This window comes from Geosmithia morbida, assembly GCF_012550715.1.
Source record: "Geosmithia morbida isolate 1262 chromosome Unknown scaffold_1, whole genome shotgun sequence".
In the NCBI taxonomy this organism is placed as follows: domain Eukaryota; kingdom Fungi; phylum Ascomycota; class Sordariomycetes; order Hypocreales; family Bionectriaceae; genus Geosmithia; species Geosmithia morbida.
In genome coordinates this window covers 540,836-558,651 of record NW_023336188.1, presented here as the reverse complement: position 1 = coordinate 558,651, position 17,816 = coordinate 540,836, and the positions used below count along the sequence as shown (strand labels likewise).

Genomic DNA, 17,816 nt, shown 5'->3' with positions numbered 1-17,816 from the left:
TGGGATAGCTCGATATTCGTATATAGCGAAGAATTATATCTCGTGTGTGTTCTGAAATAGATGGAAACTGAACAAGCAGAGAAACACCACAACGCCATTTACCCATATATACACACACATACACACACACACACAAAAAAAAAAAAGAACCCCCGATCACTGCTCCCAACAGCCGCATGGACCCATCCATTCGGTACATCTGATAAGATACTGATGTTTTTCTTCGGAGCCGCAACTGCCCTGGTCCCCCCCTATAAATCGGGCCGGTCTCATCTTTCTCACCTACTACCTGTCTATACCCAGTGATGAGTACTAGCAGTAGTAGAGGGAAAAAAAGACATCCAGGGGTTACGGAGATCAATAGCTCCTCCGGCATCGCAGCCGCATTCTGCTTGCTGTCTCCTCTTTTTTTTTGATTAGTCTGGTTTCTCTCTTTGTACTTCCTTGTCGTTCCTTTTGTCGTCATTTCCTTTTTTTTCTTTTTCTTGTATGTCTTTATTGTCGGTTTTGTCGTCATCTATCATCTTTGTCTGATGTGGTGACTGCCCTCTCTCTCTCTCACTGTGGGCGTTTGAACGGGTGGGCCTCAGTGTTGAAAACCCACTCGTCAAGGCTCGTGTTGCTCTCGTCATCGAAGATGAGGTAAAAGTATTTGAGAGTCTCACCCATCCAAAAAGTCTGTATATACAAGGGTCAGTTGAATGGTTTTTTTTTTTTTTTTTTTTTGTTCTTTGTTCTTCCTGATAAAGTATGATCTTGCGGGGATGCGTGTCGTGTGTCGGAACCCACCTCCATAGAGTCAATCTTTGCACTCGAATGTTTGGTGACGTCGGCAATGGACGCAAACGCCATCTCCGTCTCCGTCTCGCGCACGAGGCCCTCCCACATCCTCCAAGCGGCCTCGCGCCAGGTGTGGTCGCCGGTGATGCGCCACATGTAGAAGACGCTCTCGATGGCCTCGGGCCTCAGCAGGTACTTTGGGTTGGGCATGCCGACGAAGCCCTCGGGCAGGGTCCTGGCGCGGCCCTTGGGCAGGGCGTCGCTGTCGAACGGACAGGGGCCGTCGATGGCGGCGCAGGCGACGAGCCGCGACTTCTCGGGCATCAGGTTGGTGGAGAAGGCGTCGTAGGCCCAGACGCAGCCCGAGGTCAGGCGGGCGCCGACGTCGACGTAGTCGGAGCGGCCGAGCAGCTTGCCGGCCAGGCCGTACATGCCGCCGGCGAAGCAGGTCAGGTGTTCCATGTCGGCGGTGAAGGTGCGGCCGGGGCCCTGGCCGTCGTCCTCGACGACGAGGCTGCCGGCCAGCAGGATGTCGGCGTCGGCGGGGGTCATGGGGCGGAAGAGGAGGTTGTCGCGGATGGCGTCGAGGGCGCTGACGGTCATGGCGACGTATTCGGGGTCCTGGCCGCCGAGGAGGGCGTGCATCTTGGGGAGGTACTCGTAGAGCGAGTCCATGCCGGCGCCCAGGTTGAACCTGTGGCCGTCCACGACCTCGTCGCGGTAGTTGAGGTCGTGGGGCCACAGGCCGGGCACGGCGGTCTCGTTCTGCGAGCGGCGGAAGAACTGCTTGAGGCGCTCGGTGGCGTCGTAGTACTTGGGGTCGCCGGTGATCTGGCTGAGGCGCGTGAACTCGAGGCACATGGTGCCGCCGGCGGCGCCCGACATGGACTCGTCCGCGAGCTGGTCGCCGCGGCGGACCGTCTCGTACGACAGCCAGCGGGGCGGGAAGCGGTTGGGCGTGTCGAAGGCGGCGTACATGGCGTCGCCCAGCTCGACGGCCTTGGCCAGCAGGGCGGGCTCCTCGGACAGGTCGTAGGCGGCCAGGAGGCCGCCGAGGTAGCGGATGATGACCTCGAACAGGTTGATCCTCTCGTCGGACGTGGTGGCCCAGTCGATGACGGCCACCTCCTTGACGGCGCGGCGGAACTCGTCCTTGAGGTCCATGATCCACAGCGTGTCCATGGCGTCGACCAGCTGGGCCGACCAGCCCGACAGGCTCTGCTTGCCCTTGCCCGACAGCGGCATGAGCTCGTCCTTTGTCCAAGCGTGGGCCTTGTAGGCCTCCCAGCTCTTGACGAACTTGGTCCTGATGATCTGCTTGCGCTTGGCGGCGATGTCGTCCTTGATCATGGCCGACGTCGTCCGGGCCTGGACGCGCGGGAACGTCTTGGGCCAGCTGGACGGCGGCCACTTGATGTCTCCGGGCGGGTACTTGGGCGTCACCTTGGACCAGTCGAAGGTCGACGGGAGGTACTTGAAGCTGTCAATGACCTTGGGCTCGGTCGATGACGTCGACGACGTCTCCGAGTACGAGTCTGACGGTGCCAGGCTGAAGCCGTGCCACAGCACCACGCAGACAAGGAAGAAGACTACCACGATCACATAGCGACGGGTGTGCGATCCCAGGATTCCGCTCAACATGGCTGGTGGCGGCGGCGGTGGCACATTCCCTCGTTCTATTCAGTATGTGCGTGTGCGCGCACGGCCTTCGTTCTCCCTCGCTCGTTTATAGCAGGTACTACGATACGTCGGTGTTGTAGCTCGTTATCGTCTGGTAGTCTCGGTGCGTCGAATGGTCCGAAAAGGGGGTCACGACCGTATACGGGTAAAGGGAAGGTAGGTGATGTATAGGAAGAGAGAAACAGGGTGGGAGGAGGAGGAGGAAAGATGATGGTTTTCGGCTGGTCGGATCGCGACCCTTTTTTTTTTTCTCTCTTCTCTCTCTCTCTCTCTCCCTCCTGCCCCGTGCCGTTGGCAACCGGGGCGTTTATGTGGCGTCTGGACCTTGTTCTTGGCGTGCAAGGTGACGGTGGAATGGTATGGTCTTGGTCTGTCTTGCCAAGAAAGTACGGTACCAGTCACGGGTACTCGCAGCTGTCACTCGTAAGATGGACGGAGAGGGGGTAGAAGGGAATAAGCAGATGTAAGGGAAATGGGGAGACGGGAGACGGATGCGACAAGTGCAATACGGCGGAGGTGTAATGGATCATAATACGAGTAGGAGTAGTAGCAGTAGTCCAGCATAGCGTAGTTGAGTGGCAGAGTGGGAACAGAACCGGAAACTGGGCTGACACACGTAGAGCAAGAGACGTAGGTGAGAGGCCGATTACGAGCAGCATCTATGTCGTAATGCTACGTTGAAATACCACATGTGCATTGCAGTGCTCTGCAGATAATAGTCCGTTGCTCCCTTCCTTTCTTCTTTCCATTCTTTTTATTTTCTTCCTTTCTACTATCTCTTCCTACCTTGTTCCTGCTTCTCCTCTCATCATCCCTCTCTTACCTCCCCTTCTTCATCTTCACCTTCTTCTCTTCCTATTCCATCGACACCTCGTAATATCCTTCAGATGTGGCTGAGCTGAGCCACTCTACGACCCATATCTGGCTGTAATATTGCAGATCGCCAACGCATCACCTATCTCTCCCTTCATACGCATCATTTTTTTTTTCCAGCTACGAGAGTAGGAGGAACCAACCAGCGCTCAGGTCTATTCACATTCTGGCTAGGAACAAATAGGATAGCCTGGCCTAGAGGCTAGGAAGAATTATTATTAGCGTGCCGCGCTCTCTCTCGCCTTTTACGTCCTAGCCTTCTCCCCCGAGGGTCCGGATCCCCTTTAATGAAACCTGTGAGCAAGCGAGAGCTCAGTGCCAAGCAGCCGAGCAAAGCTGAGCTTTACTGGATAGTCCGTACGGTATCACGATATGAGTACGAGTACATCGATATATGTGTGTGTGCATACTCGTAATCTGTACTGATACATGATAGTCGCGATTTTTTTTTTTGATTTTTTTGATTTTTTTTCTTCACTACTTTGTAGGCCTTTCAATAGATCCTCTTCCCCTTCGGGGCCCTTCTCTCCATATTCCCCTAGGCTAGCTAAGTAATAAGCTGCCCCCCTCCCCCTGTCTCGCAAGGTTCGGCCAAGATGCTGTAAACCCGACAGAATTTGACACACAGCTCTGATCTGATCCGTTCTTGTTCCATTCTCCCCGAATGTCTGTCTCCAACCCGTCTGCCTTTCCATTTTCTTCTTCTCACCCTCATAAATTGTTCATTGATTCCTCTCTCCTCGGTCTCGACAAACCCCCCCTTCCCAATCAGGTCACTTATTGAACAGCCCATAGCAGTCGCTTTGCACCGCTGCACGTATTACAGCACCGTCTTCTATTGCATATTATTACTCCCTCGTACAGCTTGCATGACATTATTGAATAGCACTGCCACGCCAATCTTAACCATTTCTTAATTTCTGACTGATGACCTCACTGGCTTTGAAGCCCTCCCGTCCCCTCCCGTCCCCTCCCCCCCCTCCACCACCCCTACCACCCCTTGCCCATCCACGTTAACGCTGCTACGTATCAAATTACTGACGCTTTGCAAGCTGGGTGGTAGAGCATCATCGCATCATAGACTGGCTGCACCTATCCCATCGTCTGTCTGGGCCCTGGCCCATCCCACTCTTCACCAGTCATCCTCTTGATCGTGACGACTTCAGTCTCTTGAACGTCGCACCTTTTCCGCTACGATTCGGGCAGACATCCGGACACCACCATTCGCTACTGCTCGACCCCGTCGTACTTTTCCTCGGCCCATCTACTCCTCTACCGACGACAGGACAGGACCCATGCACCCGTCAGGCATGCCACGTTTAACGGTAAAGACTGTCATATTGTCTAGCTAAATTCTACCTGATGGCCATACAGAGGAAGGGGGGTGGGAACCAGATCCCGAGCACCGCCTCTGGCCGATTGGCTCGGCAGCTATCCCGCAACTTCATCCACCCACAGATAGCCTGTAGTTGTCAGTCACCTCCGTCCCGTACCTGTCTGTGTGTGTGTGTGTGTGCACCAGAAACCTCATCTGTCGCTGCACACATCACACACCCACCGTCTTTCCCTCCTTCCAAAAATAAATCGACATCTCCGCTCCTACGCCCGCACCGTGCAGCCGACCAAGAAGTCTTGGAAGAGACACGGCTGCAGACGGCTTTGCCTCACCGTATATTGATACTGGCTGGCTTCTGCTTTCCCTGCCCTCTCCCTTCTCCTTCACCACCTTTTCTTTCTCTCTCTTCCTCTCTTTCTTCTTCTCCGTCAGACCGTGAGGAAGGTCTGGTGTCCGTCTGCTCAAAAAAATTATCACGAAAAGATCAGACGCTGGGTCAGTGGTGGGTGGAAGCCTGAGAGGTTCAATAGATCTCTTCCGGAACCATGCGTCCTCGATACCGTCTTTTCCTCCTCCTCGGCCAGGGGCGAGCGGCCGGGGGCGAGCGGCCTAGGCATCACACACACACACACACACACACACACACACAAGCTTGTCGCCTCCCGTAGTGACGGGTGAACCGTGCCTCTCTTGTCTGCTCCGAAAGCAGTCCCATGCCTGGGCATGACTGGTAGGAAAGAGACCATGTACTGCCGTCGCCATCTCGGGCCTCTTCTGTTGCTGCTGCTCTTCTGCATGCATCATCTCTCCTCCCATCAATCGTAGCCCCGTCCGATCTGGCTGTGAAACGCCGTGCTGACGCTCTTCTCGTCGTCGTCGTACCGCCTTCCGTAGCCGTTGCGTCCGTTGCTCTCGACGTACTGCTTGAGCCGGTCACTCTGCGTGTATGAGAGTTGTCTGATGCCCGTCACGGCGTCGTGCAGGCCCGCGCCCAGGCTGGCACCTCCCTGCCCCACGCCGCGCCCGCCAATCACGCTGCTCGACGCGTCGGTGTAGTCCGTCGTCGCCACACTCTCACCAGCCACGCTCTCCGGCCCACGCGACCGGCCCTTGTCGCCGCGTCCGGGGCCCGACACGCCGGGGAGCCCGGGCCACTGATCGGGGCTGAAGTTGGAGAACATGCTGGGGAACGCACCGCCAAGCGCTGCCCCGCCACCCAGAGCCGAGCTGTGCACCGACGAGACGTCGTCGGGTATGTACGACATCGTAGACCCCGTGTCGACGTCGCGACCGGGTGGGCCACGGTGGTCCATCGTACGGCTCCCTACGGGGCCGTACGGCTTCTGACCGTTCTTGGGCCGGTAGCTGATCTTGGGCCGGACCAAGTGCAGGAGGCTCGGCTGGAGGTTGGTCAGGGGGCCCTCGACGAAGCAGTTGCGGTCCTTGAAGTGGACCAAGAGGTTGTGCCACAGCCCGTGCTTGGAGAGGACCTTGGGGTTGCCCAGGATCACCAGTCCGTACTTGGCTCGCGTGAGTGCCACGTTGAGGCGGCGTGGGTCCGAGAGGAAACCGATGCCCTGGTTGTCGTTGGAACGGACGCAGGACAGAACGATGAAGTCCTTTTCACGGCCCTGGAAGGCATCGACCGACGCAACCTCGACCTCCTTGTACAGTTCCTTCCTGTACGTACCGGAGTTCTGCATATTCGTCACGATGTAGCTCCTCTGGCCCTCGTACGGTGTAATGACACCGATCTCCGAGGGCTTCACACCCGCCTTGAAGAAGCGCGTGATTGCCTTCTCGACGTTGGACGCCTCGGTGCGGTTGAGGTACGACGTACCCGACGCCGAGATCTCCTCGAGGCCAAGGTTCGTCCAGAACATCATGGGCATCTCGGGGCGGACCCAAGGGAAGTCGACCTCACGCCTCAGACGTGTCTCGGCCGTCACTCCGTTCTGCAGTTCTCCATTGTAGAACATGTTCGAAGGGAACTCGGACAGGCAAGGGTGCATACGGTACTGCGTATTGAGCATCGCGGGCTCGCGCCCCAGGTTTACGAGGCGCTCAAAGAGGGACTGGTTTAGTCCGGCCTTGGCAGCCTGCTTGTTCATGATGACGGGGCCCAGCTGCTGGTGGTCGCCCACGAGAACGAGCTGCTTGCACCCGAGTACGAGAGGAATCAGGCACTCGGGCTCGGCAGACTGCGTCGACTCGTCGATGAGGACGTTGCGAAACTTCATCTTGGACAGACGAGGGTCGCCAGCACCTACACACGTGCAGCACACGACGTCGGCATTGGTCAGGATCTCGCGCTCCGCCATCTTCGTCAGCTGCTTGTACTTCTTCTCGTCCTGGCTCGACAGCTCGCCAACGTCGCTCTTGAGCTGAGCCAGCTTGACGAGCTCGCTGTTGTGCTCTGCCATGCGCACCTGCTCGTGGAGGGCGAGGAAGCTGACCGAGGATTCGACATCCTCGCGCGACTTGGCCGTGAGGCGAACCACTTTCAGGCCAGTCCTATGAATGCGTTCGCAAAGCTGGTCCACGGCGACGTTTGACGGGGCACAGACGAGGACCTGGTTTCCCGAGGCCTTGGCCAGGTGGTAGATGACCGTGGCAGACGTCACCGTCTTGCCAGTTCCCGGTGGGCCCTGTATCAAGGTCAGGGGCTGCTGTAGACAGGACTTGATGGCCTCGACCTGGCTGTTGTTCAGGTCGGGAAGACCGGGTGCGGACCACTTCTTAGGGAGAGCCAGCTTCATAGGCTGAAAGGTCGCAGCGTTGCCGATCAGAGCGTGGAAGATGTATCCCGACACGCTCAGCTCGTCGAGGGCAAAGGTCTTCATGGCGAGCTGCATGCGGTCGTACGACGTTGCCTTCCACACGTAGTCGGCCGAGAAGTTGTGCGACAGGTCCGTGGGGACCAACTTCTCATTTCCCACCTTGCGCAGTTCCAAGGACACCTCGTCCGACTGATTGTTGGGGATCTTAACAACGTAACCCACTCCTTCCCAGGCCGGACGTAGTTCGCCATTGTAGCGCAGCCTCATCTCGTCACCAACAGCAAGCTTGACGTCTCCCGACTCAATCTTGACGAGGTTGAAGCTGACAACGTGCTTGTTGTTCAGTCCGTAGTCCCAGCGAACCATGAGGTTGTCCTCGGACTGTGCCTCCTTGAGCTTCTTGTCATAATCTGATTCCATCTTGACAAGGGGTCCAAAGATATTCTGGTACTGGTACTGGTCCTCGTATTTCAGGAGGACCGGGTTGGGCTCGTCCTCGACGCCGGCTGAGTTCTCGAGATCCACCACCGTAGCCTTGGGCTCAACCTTCCACATCTCCTCCAGCTTGGAGATCATGTTGGGAGTGAGGTGGCGAGCTCGCAGTTGTTCGGCATCGGAGGGAGGTGAAACCAGCCATTCGAGGAAAGCACGTTCGGCAATGAGGGGCTCCCAGCGGGATGTGTCCCAGTTCATGTCCTTGTTGGATGAAGCTGACGCACAGGGCTGTCGGCACAGGAGCACGACAACGGTATCTGACTTGGCAGGGATAAAGCCGAGAAGGAAGGCATTCTTGGTACCGCAGTTGTAGCATTCCAGGACGGTATCCCCAAGAGAGGATTCTGGGTGAAGCTGGACCTCTTTGTGGCGAGCGCGCACCAGGTGGTTGACAATGTGCGTCGAGTTCCCGTTGCCTCGGGAGCTGCAGAACCATTTGTTGCAGTGCAGACACTTGACGACGGAGCTTGGCGAGTGAATGCCGCAGTACCTACATCGTCGGAGAATCAGTTAGTCAGGCTACTGGTCGACCACAGTTCACATGCCGGTCTGTAACTTACGCGCAAGCGTGTGCAGGAAGCTCCTTCTCGTCAGCGTCATCGAGGTTCAGCCCGTCCATACCATCAACAGGACTGCTGACGCTATCATTGTCATTGTCATATGTCTCAGTGGCGTTGTCATCGTCGTCTGCGCGGCGGCGAGAATCGGGGTCGGGCATTTTGCCATAGAGCAAGTTCTCGTCGGTGCCGAGGGCGGAAAAGTCGTCGGTGCCAGCTTTGATGGCAGCGGCCGAGTCAGAAATGAGGTGGTTTCCCACATGCGTGAAAGCACCCTCCATTCTGAAGGCTTCGTTCCGGGTCAGGTGAACTGAAAGCTTCTCCTGGAGTTCGCATAAGCATCAGCGGGTGCCGGCGGGGGTGAGGAGGGGGCGATAGCGACAGATAGGGTATATCTGGAGACCGGGGGGGGGTCGTGGAATGCAGAACCCTGATGCGCTTGTATGAATAAAGTCCGCACCTCTTAGGAAAAATATATGGAAAATCCAGCTCGGATCTTCAGTATTGTATCGTTGGAAATAATCGGAGTTCGTAGGTAGGTCTAGTCGGACTCACATCATCGCGTTCGATGAATGCGCCGGAGTGTTTGTCGCGGTTGAGATGGGGCAAGATCAAGGTTTTCCGATATGGGAGAAGTAAGAGGTCTGTCTAGTTACGCAGTCAACGGCAAGAGTTGCAGATGACAGCGTACGCCACCAGTTCCACTAGTTCCACTGTGATGACTGAATGGGTCAACTTGCAAACTCGAATTGAGGTTATCTAGCGACGTATTGAGTTTCCTCTTGGTGGGACATTTTTGCAGCCACGTGATAAGCTTCGAGAAATAATCTTATCGATAAACGGTCCCGGTGACGCGATAAGCGCATTTTGGGTGCGGTGGTTGCTAATCCGAGCAGAGGAAAAAAAAAAAAAAAAAAGATCATTGTCGTTGATAATATCAGCAACCAACATCTACATATGACACGCTTACTTATCTAACAAAATGATTGTATGTTCACTCCCCTCACAAGAACTGCTGAAATACCTTTTCCAAGGAAATATGCGACTGGAATTCTAACACTTTTGGGGACATTCAGCGAAAGCAAGCACGTCAACGGCGAGACTACCTTTACAGGCGGGCGCTCCTACTACGAGATGCCGAGATCAGCGAAAAGCGAGCCAAGCTGAGGGCATCCCTGGCCTCGGGGAAGCCGCTGGACCCAGAGATTGCTAACGACAAGGCCCTAAGGAAGGACTTTCAGTACGACGAGTCGGTGGACAAGGACACAAACGAGCAGCTGGACATCGACGACGAGTATGCACAACTGTCGGGGGTCGTGGACCCGCGTGTGCTAGTGACGACGTCGCGCGATCCATCCTCGAGACTGGCGTCGTTTGCCAAGGAGATCAGGCTACTGCTGCCGACGGCTGTGCGGCTGAACCGTGGAAACCTCATCCTGCCCGACCTGGTGCGGTCTGCGCAGGCCGCGGGACTGTCAGACGTTATCCTGCTTCACGAACAGTACGTCCCGGGCACATGGCTATGCCTGCTGCCCCGCACACGCGATAGAAGACAATAGTTGCTGACGATGGTGCCAAAACAAAACAGCCGCGGAACGCCAACCGGATTGACGCTGTCTCACTTCCCCCACGGCCCGACGGCATGCTTCACCCTGTCCAACGTGGTCCTCCGCCACGATATCCCGGGGAGCGTGCGCGGCACTGTCAGCGAGTCGTACCCTCACCTTATCTTTGACGGCTTCTCCACCAAGCTGGGCCAGCGCGTGGTCAAGATCCTCAAGCACATCTTCCCGCCGCGTGAGGCCATCACCAGTAAGAACAAGATTGGCAGCCGCGTCGTCACCTTCAAGAACATCGACGACAATATCGAGGTGCGGCACCACGTCTTTGTGCGTACCGGCTACGACAGCGTAGAGCTGGCCGAGGTCGGCCCCCGCATGACGATGCGCATGTTTGAGCTGCGCGCCGGTACCCTCGAGAACAAGGATGGCGACGTAGAGTGGCACCTCACCCAGTACACGCGCACGGCCAGGAAGAAGAACTACCTCTGATCGTCCCGGCCACGAAGCACAAACAACAACAAACAAGACAGGTCAGGGCAATTCTGTCCGACCCCACTCATGGCGCCGCCTCAACGCCATTCACTTGTCAATCAATGTGTACCAGGCACAATGAGGCTGAAGAGGCGAGATTCGGAGATGGGACTGGCCAGGCGCACACTGTTACGATAAAACGTGATGGCAGCAAGTATTATCGAGAAGCCAGGCAGGAGAACAATCTGTAGCATGTTCGGATAATTCGAATCCCATTGCCAAGAGCTGTCAAATCAACCCTAGATGTAATATATTACATACTCCGCCACTTTTACAGAAGACAAGGATGTGATCCCAGAGATCCTGTCATTTATCCTGTTTCCTTTCTTGACGTGCCGGTGATGGTCGCTCTATGATGGATGATAGTTCACGAAAACGATAGTGGAGACGACGAGGCTGAAGTGTCATGGGCCGCCATATATAGTGCTATAAATACCACTTTTGATGGCATTCATGTACGAGTATGTCTGTCTGAATAGGTTGCCCGATGATGATGGGATTTCGTAAAGCAAATGGTGATGTCGAATGTACTACCGGGCGATGCCGAGTGGTGTATGTACAAAGATACATTGCCAGCACGGTTGACTCTGCATCAAAACTCACAGTATCACCCTTACTATGTCGTCATGTTCAATAATTAGGCTTAAGTAAGAATAAGACCTTGCCACCGCCCCGTGGCGACCAGGCGGGATGATCAAGCAGTCCGACCATGCGAGTTTTTTTGCGAGCTTAATCACACTACGAAAAAAGTACGGAGTGCGGATGCGAGCATTAATATTCATCCGCAGTAATATAACTCTCTCGGCGCGGTAGAACAGAACAGCGCCGCAGAGCCAGTGCTGCAGACCCACAGCCACAACAAGCGCTGACAGCAGCAGTCAGTGCTCGTACCGCCTATTCTCAATGCTTGTTTTCTGTTTCCTCTTCCCTGCTTCGTTTCTTCATCGGGTTTCTTTTTTTTCCTACTTCTTGTCTCGGACGGGGTGGGAGCCCACTCTCCGGAGCTGTCGTGCTTGCGTCCACACCTAAATTCCAATTCCGTCGGTCGCCTGTGGCTTGCACGCCATTCACGGACATTGACAATTTCTCTCCAGTGGATTCTCGGGCTCCCTCCCTCTCCCCCCTGTAAGACAGCCTGGAGACCGATGGACTCTGAGCTGTAGCCGTGGCTTGTAGGTACGTACGTAGGCTGTGGGCTTAGTGAGGTGACCTGTGACTGGCGCGTGACGTCGTTTTTCCGGCTCCAGTTCTAGGTCTCTCACTCTAATTTACTCTGGGGGCCCCACCCGCCACAGTAAGATAATACCGGGATGCGCCAGTCTGATTTCTGGTTCTGGAAGGCCACAAACTTGACCTCCACGGCCCTGCACCAGACTTTTTAGTCCTTTGCCGTCCAAGCCGGAATGGCCCCAGAATTCCCAGGTGCTATGTATTTCCTGCCTCTCATGTGTCCCCCCCCCCCTCCCCATCGTCCCATTGCGCCGTAAGACTAGTGACAGTACGAGTACATGTACGGACTGCTCGCAGTACTGTAATAATGCTGCTAGTACGAGTAGAGTAGTATTACCGCAGTAATAATAACTTAACCAGAGTGCTCGTAATAGTAAATCCGCCCACTTCGAAAATCCGTCTCGTCAATCTCCCTCCTCCTTCAGCTCAGCCTTGTCGGCTTTTCTTTTTTTCAACCCTCACCTTCTCATACCCCGTCCGTTCCCCTCCCCAGATCAGTAGTGGTAGCCATATATTATTGCTACTCGTACCTCCCCGTCCCTCTCCCTCTCGACCGGTCCCCTTGGATCTGGTGACACCTGAGGCGTACTCCGCACACAGCTGGCCTCTGCCACCATCCATCGCTCTTGCGCGTGCGCATGATAGAATTTGGCTTTCCCGAAAGAAAAAAGACCTGACCCCATTGCCCGACATGTCGTACGGCCAGTACAACCGGAATCCTGGCTACCAGCAGGGTCCTTCCCAGGAATCGGGACATGGCTACGGACAAGTATGCTGTTGCTGTTGCCCTTTAGCAATTCCCGAGAGACGGAAGCAAGCTGACATTGTCCCTCGAACAAGTCGAATCCCTACGGCTCAAACGATCAGTACGAAATGAGCGACTATACCCAGCAGCAGCAGCCGCCGCAGCAGGCGTCGTCGGCCCGTGTCTTGACGGTGTCAGAGTTTCTCGACCGCGTAGGCAGCCTACGCAGTGACATCAAGAGTTTGACAACGGATGTCGACTACATCGGCCAGCTCCACCAGCGCTCCCTCAGCAGCACCGACGGCCAGGCCCGCGACGAGCTGGAGCAGTACGTCTCTCAGACCCAGATCCGGAACACGGCCATCAAAGATGGCATCAAGGGCCTCGAGAAGGACCTGGCCCGCACCACCGACGTGTCGCGCAACACCAAGAACACTCAACTCCAGTCGCTCCGCACCTTTTTCAAGTCGGAACTCGACAAGTACCAGAGCATCGAACGCGACTACCAGAACCGCTATCGCGAGCAGATTGCCCGCCAGTACCGCATCGTCAACCCCGAGGCTTCCGAGGAGGAGGTCAACGAGGCCGCCAATGTCGATTGGGGGAACGAGGGTGTTTTCCAGGCTGCTGTATGTTTCTCTCTCTCTCTCTCTCTCTCCCTCTCTCCCTCTCTCCCTCTTCTCTCGGGCTCCCTCTTGTTTAGGGTTTGGGGGGGGGCTTTGAAAGGTTCATCTTATTCATGTGAGACTGACAAACCAAAACACAGCTCCGCACCAACCGCACCGGTCACGCCAGCTCTGTCCTAGGCAACGTCCGTGCCCGTCACAACGAGCTCCAGCGCATCGAACAGACCCTGTCCGAGCTGGCCGTCCTCTACCAGGAGCTCGCCGCTATTGTCGAGCAGCAGGACCCCGTCGTCCAGGCCGCCGAGACGAATGCCGAGAACACGGTCGAGAATATCGAAAAGGGCAACCAGCAAGTCGAGCAGGCCAACAAGCATGCCAAGCACCGCCGCAAGCTCAAGTGGTGGTGCTTCCTCGTCGTCGTCCTCATCATCCTTGCCATCGCCCTCGGCGTCGGTCTGGGTATCGGTCTCGCCAATTCCAAGTAAAAACGACGACTAATTCTCCTCCTTTCCTCCCTTGCTCTCAATGGGAGCGACCTCTTTGCGCCACCTCCCACCCGCCAATTGTTTCATAACCCCGACTTGAAGCCGCTTTATTTCTTTCATGTTGGAAAGCATCTATTCCTGCGCAACTCTTTACATAGACATTGTGCTTTTTTGGTGTTGCATTTCTTTCTTTCTTTTTAATCCCTCACAATCATTGCGGGGGCGCCCATCGAAGGCATTTTATACCCCCTCCCCCCATCTTTCTCAACCCTTCTACAACAGACCAGAATCGAAATGGAACAGACGAAAAAGGGGAAGAGAGGTTTCTGTTCTGGTCCCTCGCCAGGAATGACTGAAGACGGGAGAGAAGGGCAAGAAGATTACGGCACGACTTAATTCCTGCAAACGAAATGTCACTATAGTTGAACGAGGTTTAATATATTAATGGGGATTGTTTCTGTTTCTTTACCCTAGTTTCTGCCAGCCACGCATTGTTTATTGACCTTGGGTTCAATCCCTAACTACATTCATTTCACGAGGCCTTTTGTGTGTTGGCAAATGTGCCCGTCACAGATAGGTGCATGAAAGAAGAAGAGTAAATATCAGATGCGGAATTCAGATGCGGAAACAGGGGGAAGTATTATTTATTATATACAGGTATAACAGAAGGAGGGAGGGGAGTGAGTGGGAAAACCCCAGACGGGAGGGGGAACGAGTTAGAACAATCCATGCGTCGCATCGCACCTTGGGAAAAGGGCAAAACAAATAAGAAAAAGAATTTACAAGTACAAACAACTAAAAGACAGGATAGCCATGCCTATTCCTTTTCCCTCCTGAAACATTACACAACACCATTCCTCCATTCTCCAAAAGAATGCACGCGACACACGTACAAAGGGGGAAGACGAACCCTTCGAAGCCCCTCCTCTCCTTTGTTCTTGTTTTGGTCCCTGTCAACCTTGATCTGCCCCGGCCCCGATGTTTTTTTTCTTTTCACTTCTTTCTCTCATTGCCTTTCATGTTACACTTCTTCGTCGTTCATGGTACAGGGAGTTTTTGTTTTGGGGATTCGATTTTCGGTTTGTTGGTAATAAAAAAAAAGGATCGCAAGAATTCTTCGTTCTTGGGAGTTGGTTTATTGACTGGGAACGCGGAATCCAGGGGGGCCTCCCATACCGCCTGCGAGCTTACTAGCGAGCTTGGGGTACTTCTCAGTGACTTGGACCTGTGTGCGGGTGGCCTCGGCGTAGGAGAGGGCATTGACGATCTCACCCTCCGTACGGGCAAGTTCGGCGGCACGCTCAAAGTACTTGAGAGCTCCGGGCACGTTGTTCTGCTGGAGGAGGAGCTGGGCCATGGTGGCGACGGCAATATCGCACTCGGGGTCGACTGGGAAGGAAGAGAGGTTAGCGTATGGAGTCGGGGAGGGGTGAAGCAGAAAGAAGAGGGGGAGATAGACAACAAGGAAGGGTACTTACTGATCAGGGCCTTCTTGCAGAGGTTCTCGGCCTCCTTGAAGTCCTGCTTCCACTGGAAGAGGGCAAGGGCCTTATTAATGAGAGGCAGGACATTCATCGACATGGGCTTGGTCTGCTTCTCCATCTCCATGGCCGTGTCAAATTTCTCGACGGCCTCGGCGAAGTTGGACTGGTCGAGGAGGAGCTCGCCATAGTAGTTGTAGACGTCAGGAACCTTGGGGAAGTTCTTGATGCAGCGACGGAAGGTGGCCATGGACGAGGCAATGGAGCCCATCTTGTACTGGGTGACACCGAGCTGGATGTGGGAGAATATGAAGTCCTTGTCGAGGTCGATGGACTTTTGGTAGTCCTTCTGCGCGCTCGACAGGTCGCCCTTGATGAAGTGGGCCTGGGCGCGGTGGTAGTAGATATCTGGGTCGTCCTGGTCCTGCTCGAGGGCGCGCACGAACTCGGCATCGGCCGTCACCGGGTCGCCCTGCTCGAGAGCGATGCTAGCGCGCTTGATGTACGTCTGCGTCATGGACGGGTCCAGTTCGATGCTTCGGTTGAAGTCGCTCAGCGCATCGGCGTGGTTGCCCAGCAGCGTACGGACCGTGCCGCGCATGTTATAAGCCAGGGCCTCGGTCTCTCCCAGGTCACCCAGCTCAATGGCCTTCTCAAAGGCTACGCGAGCCTGCTCGTACCCGTCGCCAGTGCCCTTCTCCAGGCCCTGTAGACCCAGCTGGAGCTGGCCCTTTCCCGTCTCGAGCGAGAGCTCAACCGAGTCCTCGAGGCCGGCCGGGCGCTCCTTCTCGCGGAAGCTGTGCAGGTAGTTGCCGACAAAGATGGGGCTGGGCATCTTGGGGGGGCGCGAGCTCAGCATCTCCTTGGCCTTCTCCTCAGCAAAAGCCTTGAGGAGCCTCTCGACAGCCTGGGCGGTCGAGTCATTCTTGAAGTTGTCAATGATGCACGAGGCTGTGAAGTCGAGCAGAGCCTCCGAGTACTTCTTCTGGTGCTCATAGGCGGCGGCGCGGCGGTTGATGGCCTTAATATACTCGGGGTCCATGGCGATGGCGGCCGTCGTGTCCTCGATGACACTGTCCCACTCGCTCAAGGCGCTGTGGCAGGCGGCACGGTTCGAGTAGAAAACGGGATCGGGCTTGCACAGTATGGCCTTGCTGTACAGGTCAATGGCCTTGTTGTACGACTTGTCGCCGTAGGCCTTGTTACCGGCAGCCTTGAGCTTAGCCGCATACTCGTCGCGCTGCTCCTGAGTCAGGCTCTGAGCCGACGTCTCGTCAATTTCAGGGAGCTCCGATTCACTCGAGGCCGTGGCGGCCTGGGGTTGTGCAGACTTGGGGGCTTTCTCGGTGGTCTCGGTCGTGGCCTTGCGCTCAGCTTCCTTACGCTTGCGGCGCTCTTTCTTACTGAGCTTGTGAGCAGAGTCTTGAGGCTTCTATATGAGATTGGGTTAGTGTTGCCATGCAACATCATGTCGGCATCACAGGGTTACTATGCAGAGCTGAAAGAAGGTGGAGGGGTTTTTTTTTTTTTTTCATCCTTCACTAATGATTGATGGATTGTGCTGGAAAAAAAAAGGACGATTTTTTTCTGGGTCGCCCCTTGGTTGTACGCACCGAGTCTGAGTTGAGGTAGTAAACAGCACCGGCACCAGTAACGACCACAGCAACCCCGGCAATCGTGTAGACAACAGCCTTGTTCTCTGATACCCAAGAGGATATACGATCCCAGACACTGGATGAGCCCTGAATGGGGATGGCGACAGCCGGCGGCTGAGTCGTAGGAGGCACTGACGGAAGAGGATTCGACATGGTGGTCGGTAGTGGTGAAAGGGATTAAGAAATGTACTAAGAGAAAGAAAAAGAGAGGATAACAGGAGGCGTCAGAAGAGGGATGTGTCAGAAATCGTGAGCCAGATGAGCGCACGGAACCGACGGGCTTGGTGGTGCTTGAGGAAATAGTCTAGCGGTGGGCTTTCGAGAGACGCGTAGGCAGAGAATGATTGATGATGGCCGACGCAAGTGACGGGCTTCCCACGAAATTTCCTGAGCTCAAAGGCCTGGCGCGTGGTTCCACTTTGCTAAACCTCAAGAGTCTGTTGCCTTCCTTAGGCCCCACTCAAAGTTTTCCGAAGTTATCGACTCTGGCCATCATTACGAATATTTTAGGGAGTTTTTTTGGGGGGGGGTTAGGGAACTTTAGGGAGTAGGGGCTCAAGGGAGAGAGGGAGAGAAGGCCATGGAGCTCTGTCTTGTCTTGAATGCCTGAGGCATTAATTGGGCTCGGCTACGGCGTAACATGACGGATGAATGTTGGCACTGCATGGTCCATCACCCACCCACCTATCTATCGTCCATAGCTTGATAAACATTCTCAGTTTGTCTGTTAAATTACGAGATAGATCGTCTTTAAATACTACAGGTCCTACTAAATTGTATCTAGCTACGGTCCTTGTGCTTCATACAGGTACAGCCTACGAGTGCGTGATTTCAACCTCGGCCCTTGGCCTGCTACTAGCTAATAATGTCGAGTAGCAGAGCTCAAGTTAGTCATCAGTCTAGTATAACACTTGGGTCGAAACAATCCAGCCATCTGCGACATCGGCCCCGAGCTTGAACACCGAATGCCTATTGTAGCCACTCCAGAGACATTGTAACA

General features: G+C 55.1%; 5 protein-coding genes across 5 annotated transcripts; 2 read left to right on the top strand and 3 right to left on the bottom strand.

Moving 5' to 3' along the window:
* Positions 1-558: 558 nt before the first annotated feature.
* On the bottom strand, positions 559-2,421 carry GMORB2_0932 (mannosyl-oligosaccharide alpha-1,2-mannosidase; the record flags this gene model as incomplete). The annotated part of the gene is made up of 2 exons (XM_035462916.1): positions 559-678; positions 790-2,421. 2 exons carry the CDS (start codon positions 2,419-2,421, stop codon positions 559-561), a joined length of 1,752 nt encoding a protein of 583 aa, XP_035324340.1.
* Positions 2,422-5,484: 3,063 nt separating this feature from the next.
* On the bottom strand, positions 5,485-8,782 carry GMORB2_0931 (regulator of nonsense transcripts 1; the record flags this gene model as incomplete). The annotated part of the gene is made up of 3 exons (XM_035462915.1): positions 5,485-6,870; positions 6,940-8,434; positions 8,505-8,782. 3 exons carry the CDS (start codon positions 8,780-8,782, stop codon positions 5,485-5,487), a joined length of 3,159 nt encoding a protein of 1,052 aa, XP_035324339.1.
* Positions 8,783-9,483: 701 nt separating this feature from the next.
* On the top strand, positions 9,484-10,552 carry GMORB2_0930 (U3 small nucleolar ribonucleoprotein IMP4; the record flags this gene model as incomplete). Its single annotated transcript, XM_035462914.1, has 3 exons — positions 9,484-9,489; positions 9,578-10,002; positions 10,090-10,552. The coding sequence occupies 3 exons, from the start codon at positions 9,484-9,486 to the stop codon at positions 10,550-10,552; spliced, it is 894 nt and encodes a 297-aa protein (XP_035324338.1).
* Positions 10,553-12,697: 2,145 nt separating this feature from the next.
* GMORB2_0929 (syntaxin 1B/2/3) lies at positions 12,698-13,680 on the top strand (the record flags this gene model as incomplete). The annotated part of the gene is made up of 2 exons (XM_035462913.1): positions 12,698-13,198; positions 13,336-13,680. The coding sequence occupies 2 exons, from the start codon at positions 12,698-12,700 to the stop codon at positions 13,678-13,680; spliced, it is 846 nt and encodes a 281-aa protein (XP_035324337.1).
* Positions 13,681-14,815: 1,135 nt separating this feature from the next.
* Positions 14,816-16,969, bottom strand: GMORB2_0928 (mitochondrial import receptor subunit TOM70; the record flags this gene model as incomplete). The annotated part of the gene is made up of 3 exons (XM_035462912.1): positions 14,816-15,069; positions 15,159-16,593; positions 16,775-16,969. The coding sequence occupies 3 exons, from the start codon at positions 16,967-16,969 to the stop codon at positions 14,816-14,818; spliced, it is 1,884 nt and encodes a 627-aa protein (XP_035324336.1).
* Between the last annotated feature and the right edge of the window lie 847 nt (positions 16,970-17,816).